We start from the raw sequence: 12,496 nt of genomic DNA on the forward strand, positions 1-12,496 counted from the left end.
ATGGAACTATATTCCACATCAGGTAACTGATGCAAGAAGTAGAATCAGATTTTAAAAACAGGTAAAAATACACCTTATGGAACAGCGGGGACTGTGAAGAGACACACAAAAGGTACAGACACACGCATACATTGTAATACTGTTGTATGGTGGTATTATACATTTTGTATTGTAGATATGTAGTGGTGTAATAATGTTATATGATTTACTGTTTTATCTTTTGTTTTATATGTAATGTAAGTGCTTTAATGTGTTGGACCCCAGGAAGAGTAGCTGCTACCTTGGCAGCAGCTAATGGGGATCCATAATAAATACAAATACAGTGCATTCGGAAAGTATTTAGACCACTTCCCTTTTTCCACATTTTGTTACGTTACAGCCTTATTCTAAAATTGATTAAATCTTTTTTTCTCTCATCGATCTACACACAATACCCCATAATGACAAAGAGAAAACAGGTTTTTATAAATGTTGGCACATTTATTAAAAATACAAAATAAATACCTTATTACATAAGTATTCAGTCCTTTTGCTATGAGACTCGAAATTGAGCTCAGGCGCATTCTGTTTTTACAACTTGATTGGAGTCCATCTGTGGTACATTCAATTGATTGGACATGATTTGGAAAGGCACACACCTGTCTATATAAAGGTCCCACAGTTGACAGTGCATATCAGAACAGAAACCAAGCCATGAGGTCGAAGGAATTGTCCGTAGAGCTCAGAGACAGGATTGTGTTGAGGCACAGATCTGGGGATACCAAAACATTTCTGCTGTATTGAAGGTCCCCAAGAACACAGTGGCATCCATCATTCTTAAATGGAAGAAGTTTGGAACCACCAAGACGCTTCCTAGAGCTGGCCGCCCGGCCAAACTGAGCAATCGGGGGAGAAGGGCCTTGGTCAGGGAGGTGGTCATTCTGACAGAGCTCTAGAGTTCCTCTGTGGAGATGAGAGAACCTTCCAGAAGAACAACCATCTCTGCAGCACTCCACCAATCAGGCCTTTATGGTAGAGTGGCCAGATGGAAGCCACTCCTCAGTAAAAGGCACATGACAGCCCGCTTGGAGTTTGCCAAAAGGCACCTAATGGACTCTCAGACCATGAGAAACAAGATTCTCTGGTCTGATGAAACCAAGATTGAAATCTTTGGCCTGAAAGCCAAGCTTCACGTCTGGAGGAAACTTGGCACCATCCCTACGGTCAAGCATGGTGGTGGCAGCATCATGCTGTGGGGATGTTTTTCAGTAGCTGGGACTGGGAGACTTGTCAGGATCGAGGTAAAGATGAACAGAGCAAAGTACAGAGAGATCCTTGATGAAAACCTGCTCCAGAGCGCTCAGGACCTCAGACTGGGGCGAAGGTTCACCTTCCAACAGGATAACGACCCTAAGCACGCAGCCAAGACAACGCAGGAGTGGCTTCGGGACAAGTCTCTGAATGTCCTTGAGTGGTCCAGCCAGAGCGTGGACTTGAACCCGATCAAACATCTTTGGAGGGACCTGAAAATAGCTGTGCTGCGATGCTCCCCATCCAATCTGACAGAGCTTGACAGGATCTGCAGAGAAGAATGGGAGAAACTCCCCAAATACAGGTGTGCCAAGCTTGTAGCGTCATACCCAAGAAGACTCGAGGCTGTAATCGCTGACAAAGCTGCTTCAACAAAGTACTGAGTAAAGGGTCTGAATACTTATGTAAATGTAATATTTCCGGTTTTAATTTTTAATACATTTGCTAAAATTTCTAAAAACCAGTTTTTGCTTAGTCATTATGGGGTATTGTATGTAGATTGAGGGAGAATAAAACGATTTAATATATTTTAGAATAAGGCTGTAACATAACAAAACGTGGAAAAAGTCAAGGGGTCTGAATACTTTCCGAATGCACTGTATATACAGTACCAGTCAAAAGTTTGGACACACCTACTCATTCAAGTTTTACTTTATTTTTACTATTTTATACATTGTTGAGTAATAGTGAAGACATCAAAACGATGAAATAACACATATGGAATTATGTAGTAACCAAAACAGTGTTAAACAAATCAAAATATATTTTATATTTGAGATTCTTAAAATAGCCACCCTTTGCCTTGATGACAGCTTTGCACACTCTTGGCATTCTCTCAACCAGCTTCACCTGGAATGCTTTTCCAACCATTTCCGACATATGCTGAGCACTTGTTGGCTGTCCCTATTACATAATCAAAATGTGTTGTAGACAAAATAATGAAAAGGGCTGTATGGTAGCCTCAATAAATACACAAAGATTTGTAGATGATCAAGTCGTTGCATGTAAAGAGTTTTTTTTACTTTACTTGAAAAAAACTTGTGACTCGACTTGCTCTTAGAATGCACGACTTGGACTTGACTCAAGACTTGACCCGTTCTACTTGGGACTCAACTTGAGACTCGGACCTTGTGACTTTAGACTTGCGACTTCAATAATAGTGACTTGGTCCCACCTCTGTCTGCAGGTAGAATATGCAATCTATACAGTCCTTTGCCATTTATTCTGTATCTGTGCCCTGGTGTATTCATTCAGTATGTGTGTATACACACACACACACACACACACCTCTGTTTCTGCCCATTACAGAACCACTACTTTTCCCAATTTCCATCCCCATGTACAGTGCTGTGAAAAAGTATTTGCCCCCTTTTATAATTTTGTCTACTTTTGCATATGTTTGATACTGAATGTTACGGAGTAGAACACTTGAAAAAGAAAAGGAGAGCCACACACTCTAGGAGCTCAGATGCAATAATTTAATAACCAACGTTTCGACAGACAAGCTGTCTTCATTAGGATACTGAATGTTATCAGGTCTTCAACCAAAACATAATATTAGATAAAGGGAACCTGAGTGAACAAATAACACAATACTTATTTAATTTATTTCATAAACAAAGTTAAGCAACACCCAATGCCCCTGTGTGAAAAAGTAATTGCACCCTTACACTCAATAACTGGTTGTGCCACCTTTAGCTGCAATGACTCCAACCAAACACTTCCTGTAGTTGTTGATCAGTCTCTCTCGTCGCTGTGGAGGAATTTTGGCCCACCATTCCATGCAGAACTGCTTTAACTCGGCGACATTTGTGGGTTTTCAAGCATGAACTGCTCGTTTCAAGTCCTGCCACAACATCTCAATTGGGATTAGGTCTGGACTTTGACTAGGCCATTCCAAAACTTCAAATGTGTTGCTTTTTAGACATTTTCATGTAGATGACATCATTGTGTGTTTTGGATCAATGTCTTGCTGCATGACCCAGCTGCACTTCAGCTTCAGCTCACAGATGGATGGCCTGACATTCTCCTGTAGAATTCTCTGATACAGAGCAGAATTCATGGTTCCTTATACTAAGGCAAGTCGTCCAGGTCCTGAGGCAGCAAAGCATCCCCAAACCATCACATTACCACCACGCTTAACCGTTGGTATAAGGTTCTTACTGTGGAATGCAGTGTTTGGTTTTCGCCAGTCATAATGTCTTCCATAACGTTATACAGTACTTTTGACTCATCTGTACATAGAACATTCTTCCAAGAGTCTTGATGATCATCCAGCTGCTTCCAGGTGCTTTTTGGCAAACTTGAGTCGACTTCTTGGACGAGATGGGTCCCATTACGTCTGGCGAAAACCAAACACTGCATTCCACAGTAATTGTATATTTTTTTCATTTTAAAGATTATTTCTCACTGATATGAAAGATAAGGGCCATATGTTTCAAAAAACGTTTGGCAAGTGATGCTTATTGACGTTTCCAAACGTTATAACACAGCACCGGAATTGTACTTCACATGGCTAGCGGTGGGCGAAGTTAATCGCTGAAGGGTTTGAGAGAGCTAAACTAGGCCTACAGTACTGACATAATCATCATAACTGTGCCACATATTTTAGTGCGCATATACACACTATATTACGGTTACGGGCACTGACAGCAAACAATGGCTGCCCCCAGTGTGCACAATTAGATTCATGTTTTGTAATACTTCTCCTCACAGCAATTTACGCATTGTTCTGATACTTCTGCAAGATAGAAAACTCCTGTATGATTAGAAACCAGTGAAATGGATCACATTGTTCATTCTGCTATGAGTGCAATTGGTAAGTGGACATGGCTAGCTGACTAACTATTCAGAACCAGAATTGAGCTATTTACAGTGGCTTGCGAAAGTATTCACCCCCCCCCACCCCTGGCATTTTTCCTATTTTGTTGCCTTACAACCTGGAATTAAAATTGATTTTTGGGGGTTTGTATCATTTGATTTACACAACATGCCTACCACTTTGAAGATGCACAATATTTTATTATTGTGAAACAAACAAGAAATAAGACAAAAAAACTGAACTTGAGTGCCTAACTATAGTTTTGATGTCTTCACTATTATTCTACAACGTAGAAAATGGTAAAAATAAAGAAAAACCCTTGAATGAGTAGGTGTGTCCAAACTTTTGACTGGTACTGTAAAACTATTTGGTCAAAATGTTGTCTTGAAGACAACGTACATTTTCTTTGACTGTTCCATTTGTACATGTGCATTTGAGGGACATAACAAAAAATAAACCAAGCCAAGCATCACAGTTCTGCTCCCTAAATTCCCTTTCCTCTCCGTGTCACTCACTCAATTGCGTTCCGACCGCTCCTTCTACACACGCGTGCTATGTGCGCCTACAGAAATAAATGCCTATAAAAACATATCTAACTGATGGGATACAAGCTACAGTCCTTGCCAATTGACAACAGTTTCATCACAAATGTTAAATGGACTGGTTGACTGAAGTAGGGAAATAAGTGTTCCAGTGGCAGTACCCCACCTGTTTAGCAAAAAAAAATGTTATTTTGGCATTAATAAGTGTCACCATATCAGTTTGCAAACAATATAATTTTTTAAATAATAATACATTAATTAAACCGCATACAAACATGGACTCTTTTTTGCTTTCTTGAGCAAGGCAGCTCCAAAATGCAGGTGTTTCAGCCTAGCTCAGTGCTTTCTGTGGTGGAGGGGCAGCCAGTGGAAAATACAGAGCGTAGAGGTTGGTAATGTTCTCTAGTTGCGCTGTGATTGGCTCAGTGTTGTCACTCATGGGGACACTATGTCACCGCTAAATCTACAGGGAGCGCTCAAAAATTCAAGCCTCTTGGGTGCTGCTATTGATTTACATTAGAAGTGCCCATCCAAGAAGCCTCAAGGTCATTGGCCACAGATAAAAGGATGTCAAATCACGTTATATCTACCGTAGCTTTAATTGGACTGATCATGTCAACATCATACTTTCAAAATCTTAGCTAGCAAGCTAGACAAGCAGTCATCATCATGAATCAAGTCGACAATCTAATGGCAAATCCTTTTCAATCCTTGTTATATGAAGAGAAATTATAGATAAAACGTATCAGTGCTCATCGGCCATTGGACATAAACATTACACAAGTTGGAAATCGCAAATTCAACAATGAGTGGTTTGGAAGGAATCAGTGGCTAACTGCAAGCATTGCAAAGCAATCCCTAGCCTGCTATTCAGTGGAGAGGGTGTGTGGTCCAAGTCTGGGTTTAAGGGTCTCTTTTCCAAGCTTAAAAGGATAAACATTCACATGCAACACCATGGGCCAGAAAAGGTTGAATACATTGGCCATGCTGTCAATCCAGCATGACTTCTACCGCGTTCAAAACAACTGGAAACTCGGAACTGGGAAATCTCAGACTTCAGTGAGTTCAAGACAACTGGGAACTCTGAAAAAAACGAGCTCCGACTGGGAAAATACGTTTTGAACGGTCATCCAACTCGGAATTCCAAGTTGGGAACTCGGGCCTCTTTCTAAAGCTCCGACCTAAAGATCACTGACGTCATGTTTCAACCCTGTTTTTTTTCCAGAGTTCCCAGTTGTCTTGAAATAACCATAAATCCAGAGAATGCCAGACTTTGATGACAAAGTTTGATGACAAAATTTGCCCACTAGAAGGACTGCCGCGCCACCTTCATGTTCAAGTGAGCACAGCACAACAAAACATGGTGAGTCCAAAAATATTGTATGCTGCTGCATAAATGATGTACTATGCCAGGGAGATATGTATACTGTAGCTAAGAAAGTAATACTAAGTGTATGTTGTGTAGTAAGCTGTTAGTAGCCCATGTGCCTCACCGTAATTTGGTCCCTTTCCCCCTCATAATTTAGCCTACTTGGTGGTGCACATGTAGCCTTTAGCCAGTTTTAGAGAAATGTCATCATCGAAAATATTGTAAGAGCTTTCTTTGTCTGCTTATATGCTCCCTTTATTTATCCTACGGTTCTGACTTGGTGTACAGGGAGAATACTGTAAGAACGGCCCATGTTGTGAATTCTGTTGCTGTACATTTCAAAAGTGCTGAACAAATAGTTCTATTGACTACGTCCGTCTTAGCTCGCTCATTGTCTTAATTTAAATTACGAATTGCCTCTTATCCGCTCATCATTCCCTTATGCCATAGTTTGTACATCTCAATTGTCAGTAGAATCCACATTTGTTTAAGCAAGTCAGCCATATCAGCTATGTTTTTTAAAAAGGCAGTAAATAAGGCTGAATTAACTGTTTTGCTGCCAGACAAGGCTCTGCTGATAGCCAGGTGTAGCAGTGGTAAGATGTTGGGACTGCTGTTGGGACAGCTTTATGTAGGCCCTAACAGTTTGTGGGCACCGTTTGTCACCGTTATATTGCAATTAATGTATTGTTTAGTGGTGTGTTGTGTAGTGGTGGCTTTGCTGGAATGCATCCAAAAAATGTTTGGGAGTTTGCCCTGCCAAGATTTACATGCTAAAATCGCCACTGATGTGTTCCAACAATGAGCTGCAGTTTTTGAATAATTCCGTCATTTAGTTTATAGGCTACTTTGCGGTTGTCACTAGTTACCACAGCTACAAAGTCTAAATTGTCTATATAGTAAAAATTCATGAAAACAAAAATGTGCTTTTTGGTCTTAATTTAAGGTTAGGAATAAGATTAACAGTGTGGTTAAGGGTTAGGTTTAAAATCAGATTTTAAGAAGCAAAGTTGTAGAAACAGGCAGGGTTTATGACTTTGTGGCTGTGGCAACTAACGTTAGTGACGACCCTACTTTGCGAACTGCTAGTGGCATTTACATTTAAGTCATTTAGCAGACGCTCTTACCCGCCTAAACATAGACAGATTCCACATTGAAAATATGTAAAAACATTAGTTTGATAAAGACAAAGAGCGTACTTTTATCAGATCTCGACAAACCATTTCTGTATGGACCTCGCTATGTGCCATTGTCATGCTGAAACAGGAAAGGGCCTTCCCCAAACTGTTGCTGCAAAGTTGGAAGCACAAAATCATCTAGAATGTAATTGTATGCTGTAGCGTTAAGATTTCCCTTCACTGGAACTAAGGGGCCTAGCCCGAAGCATGTAAAACAGCCCCAGACCATTATTCTTCCTCTACCAAACTTTACAGTTGGCACTATGCATTGGGGCAGGTAGCGTTCTCCTGGCATCCGCCAAACCCAGATTAGTCCGTCGGACTTCCGATGGTAAAGCGTGATTCATCACTCCAGAGAACACACGTTTCCACTGCTCCAGAGTCCAATGGTGGCAAGTTTTACACCACTCCAGCCGACGCTTGGTGTGCGGTTGCTCGGCCATGGAAACCTATTTCATGAAGCTCCCGACGAACAGTTATTGTGGTGACGTTGCTTCCATAGGCAGTTTGGAACTCGGTGTTGCAACCGAAGACAGACGATTTGCAACCGAGGACAGACGAGCTTGTGTGGCCTACCACTTCGCGGCTGAGCCGTTGTTACTCTTAGACATTTCCACTTCACAATAACAGCACATACAGTTGACTGGGGCCACTCTAGCAGGGCAGAAATTTGACGAACTGACTTGTTAGAAAGGTGGCATCCTATGACGGTACCACGTTGAATGTCACTGAGCTCTTCAGTCAGGCCATTCTACTGCTAATGTTTGTCTATGGACATTGCATGGTTGTGTGCTCGATTTTATAAAGCAATGGGTGTGCCTGAAATAGCTGAATCCACTAATTTGAACTAATATTTGTATATATAGTGTATATGAGGCAGTTTACCAATCACCAACCCAAAAAGGCCTGTGGTGTTGATGATATCCTAAATGAAATGATAAAATATACAGACCATAAATTGTAATTGGCTATACTTAAACTCCAAATTCAACCCCAATAACTACGGTACGATATGCATCAACAGCAACCTCGGAAGAAAAACTCTGTATTATCATTAACAGCAGCAGACTCCAACATTTCCTCAGTGAAAACAATGTCCTGAGCAAATGTCAAATTGCCTTTTTACAAAATTACTGTACGTCAGACCAAGTATTCACCCTGCAGACCCTAATTGACAAACAAAACAAAAGCAAAGTATTCTCATGCTTTGTTGAGTTCAAAAAAAGCTTTTGACTCAATTTGGCATGAAGGTCTTCTATATAAATTGATGGAAAGCAGTGTTGGGGAAAAACATATGGCATTATAAAATCCATGTACACAAACAACAAATGTGCGATTGAAATTGGAAAAAAACACACAGATTTCCTCAGTGCTGTGGGGTGAGACCGGGATGCAGCTTGAGCCCCACCCTCTTCAACATATATATCAACGAATTGGGGAGGGCATTAGAACAGTCTGCAGCACCCGGCCTCACCCTACTAGAATCTGAAGTCAAATGTTTACTGTTTGCTGATGATCTGGTGCTTCTGTCCCCAACCAAGGATGGCCTACAGCAGCACCTAGATATTCTGCACAGATTCTCTCAGACCTAGGCCGTGAATCTCAGTAAGACAAAAATAATGGTGTTCCAAAAAATTTCCAGTTGCCAGGACCACAAATACAAATTCCATCTAGACACGTTGCCCTAGAGCACACAAAAAACTATACCTACCTCGGCCTAAACATCAGCACCACAGGTAACATCCACAAAGCTGTGAACGATCTGAGAGACAAGTCAAGAAGGGCCTTCTACGCCATCAAAGGGAACATAAAATGCGACATCCCAATTAGGTCTGGCAGAAAAATACTTAAATCAGTTATAGAACCCATTGCCCTCTATGGTTGTGAGGACTGGGGTCCGCTAACCAACCAAGAATTCACAAAATGGGACAAAGACCAAATTGAGACTCTGCATGCAGAATTCTGCAAAAACATCCTCTGTGTACAACGTAAAACAGCAAAAAATGTATGCAGAGCAGAATTAGTATGATACCCACTAATGATCAAAATCCAGAAAAGACCTGTTAAATTCTTCAACCACGTAAAAATAAGTAATTCCCACACAAAGCCCTCACCTACAGAGAGATTAACCTAGAGAATATTCCCCTCAGCAAGCTGGTTCTGGGGCTCTGTTCACAAACACAATCAGACCCCACAGTGCCCCAGGACAGCAACACAATTAGACCCATCCAAATGATGAGGAAACAAAAATATAATTACTTGACACATTGAAAAAAGAACTAACCAAAAGAACAAAGCAAACTGGAATGCTATTTGGCCCTAAACAGCGAGTACACAGTGGCAGAATAAAATTAAGCTTTGACTACATCAAGACTCCGTGAGCATAGCCTTGCTATTGAGAGAGGCCACCCTAGGCAGACCTGGCTCTCGAGAGAAGACATGCTATGTGACCACTGCCCAAAAAATTAGGTGGAAACTGAGCTGCACTTCTTAACCTCCTGACAAACGAATGACCATGTTAGAGACACGTAGTTCCATCACATTACACAGACATACTCAGAATTTGAAAACAAATCCAATTTTGATAAACTCCCATATCTATTAGGTGAGCCATCACAGCAGCAATATTTGTGACCTGTTGCCACAAAGCACAAACACAATTGTAAATAAACTATATTTATCTGTTTATTTTCCCATTCGTACTTCAACTATTTGCACATTGTTACAACACTATACATAGCCAGTAATATAACACTTTAAATGTCTCTATTCTTTTGAAACTTTTGTGAGTGTAATCTTTCCTGTTCATTTCAGATTGTTTATCTATTCCACTTGCTTCCCATGCAAATAAAGCCCTTTGAATTTAATTAAAATTGAGAGAGGAGTGTGTGTTTGTGAGACAGAGGAGTTTGAGAGAGAGAGAAATAGATTTTATATTGATAAGTATTTTTCATTAGGATGCATACTACTACATTTCAAATACTTGTACATCATTTAAACCTACAATCATCCTACATAAAGAGATGACAGCAGGAGGTTCACAGGACAGACACATACTGTAGGGGAATGGTCAAAGATTCAACAGGAAAACACTAGTACCAGATAGTAAGAGAGACATTGTGTAGTATGTAGTGTGTGTGTGTGTGTGTGTGTGAGAGAGAGCCAGTCTATCAGTCTGTCAGTCTTTCCTACCCAGGCATATCCCAGTGACTCTGTGGTGTCCAGGCTCCTCTGGGTTGGGTTGTGACACCAGCAGCTCCTCCACTGAACCCTCCAACACTGTCAGCCTGGGAGTGGACAGCAATTCTGACTGCAGAGGAGTGAGACAAACAAGGAAACAAAGGTTACAATGAGAGGATTTAGCATTAATAATTTTCTAGATAGACAGACTTTCTTGAGATATATGGTAAACTAAAAAGAGGAGTATCACTGCAAAATGGATTTGGAGCCAATATGTGTTCTTGTGTATGCCACATAGTAGATGATTTTATCTAAAGGGACTTACAGTGCAGTGAGTGCATAATTTTAAAAAAATGTGATACCTGCAGGAATTAAACCCTTGGCATTGCTAGCACCACACTCTTACCATCTAAGCCCACACAGGACTTTATGTAAACAACTTGTCTGATTCCTGTTTAAACAATTCACTTAAATGAACTTGGACAGATCCTGGCTGTGCTGAGCGGTAGGTACCTGGATGAACTGGCGGTAGCGTTCCCGGTCCAGCTGTGCCCGGGGGCCCCACACAGCGGGCCCTTTGCTGCGGTTTAGGATGGAGAAGTGGACCCCGGCCCAGTCACCTGCTCGCCCACACAGCCCGTCCAGAGCATCCACCTCCCTCACCAGCTGGCCCTTCCCCACGCCCCCCAGAGAGGGGTTACAGGAGAGGGCCCCTGAGGTACAAGGAGAGGAGAAGGGTGCGAGAGAGAGGGGGAGGGAGTGTGAGTGGGTGGGTGGTTCAGAGAGACACTGCTCTATTCCTACTGATCCCACAAGTAAATTACAGGAGGCTCTTTCTCTCTCACCGATAGTCGTGATCTTCTGGGTAATGAGGAGGGTCTCTGCTCCCAATCTGGCTGCTGCGGCCGCCGCCTCCGTCCCAGCATGTCCTCCTCCCACCACGATGACATCATACTGGCGCCTGGCAAGGTCACTGCCAGTCCGAGAGGATACAAATGACAGGAAGTTGTGTCGGAGCAGGTGCAGTTTCCGTGCCAACATGTCAAAGTTTCATGACAGCTATCAAAGTGAGAGAAGAGGGAGAGTTAGGTTGCGCAGATAAACAAAACATTATTTTACTTGTTGAAAATAGATCTGTAAATATGATCAAATGAAACATGTTAGAATGTCAATGTGGCACTACCTCCAAGACTATCCTAACAAAATCTACCTCAATAACCTCATATCTCTACACATCGACTTGGTACCGGTACCCCGTGTATATAGCCAAGTTATCGTTACTCATTGTGTATTTATTCCTCGTGCTATTATTTCTCTCTTTTCCCCCCCCCTTTCTACATTGTTGGGAAGGGCCCAGGCCGCAAGTAAGCGTTTCACTGTTAGTCTACACGTTGTTTACTAAGCATGTGACAAATAAAATGTGATTTTGATTTGACAAAAGAACTGATGCCTGCATTTTTTTTTTTTTACTGGAGCATCTGAATAAGATGTCTTGATCTCAACGTAGACTTGATCTATCTCATCCGGGCTTCATCTCTTATCTAATCTGACCTCAACTATAAAGCTCAATGTTGGTTCTGAATAGCTAGCCAGCTAGCCATGTCCACTTACCAATTGCCCTCATAGCAGAATGAACAATGTGATCAGTTTTACTGGTCTCGAAACAGTTTTTTTAATCATACAGGGGTTTACAATATTGCAGAAGTATCAGAATAGATACATTGCTGTGAGGAGAAGTATTACAAAACATTCATCCAGTCGTTCACACCCGGGCCGCCATTGTTTGCTGTCAGTGCCCGTAACCGTAATATAGTGTGTATATGCGCACTAAAATATGTGGCACAGTTTTGTTGATAATGATGATTATGATGAAGATGACGTCGGTACTGTAGGCCTAGTTTAGCTCTCGAAAACCCTTCAGCGATTAACTTCGCCCACAACTAGCCATGTGAACTACAATTCCGGTGCTGTGTTTTAACGTTTGGAAACGTCAATAAGCATCACTTGCCAAACTGATTTCGAAACATATGGCCCTTATCTTTCATAAACGATAAATAATATTTCAAATAAAAAAAATATACAATTACTGTAGTAGATTTGCACAGATCGATAAGCT

The 12,496-nt window shown here is 41.4% G+C and overlaps 1 protein-coding gene across 1 annotated transcript in view; it reads right to left on the minus strand.

Moving 5' to 3' along the window:
* mto1 (mitochondrial tRNA translation optimization 1) overlaps positions 1-12,189 on the minus strand; it is a 30,668-nt gene extending 18,479 nt beyond the window's left edge. Inside the window, exons 1-4 of the mRNA XM_084171516.1 lie at positions 11,992-12,189; positions 11,226-11,439; positions 10,894-11,093; positions 10,393-10,510 (exon numbers count right to left, since the gene is read on the minus strand). Of these exons, the coding sequence (XP_084027642.1) occupies positions 10,393-10,510; positions 10,894-11,093; positions 11,226-11,421 (514 nt within the window). The 5' untranslated portion in view covers positions 11,422-11,439; positions 11,992-12,189. The remainder of the gene's footprint in view (positions 1-10,392; positions 10,511-10,893; positions 11,094-11,225; positions 11,440-11,991) is intronic.
* Positions 12,190-12,496: the final 307 nt, after the last annotated feature.

The sequence above is a fragment of the Coregonus lavaretus genome (genome assembly GCF_964263955.1).
Source record: "Coregonus lavaretus genome assembly, chromosome: 1".
Taxonomy (NCBI): domain Eukaryota; kingdom Metazoa; phylum Chordata; class Actinopteri; order Salmoniformes; family Salmonidae; genus Coregonus; species Coregonus lavaretus.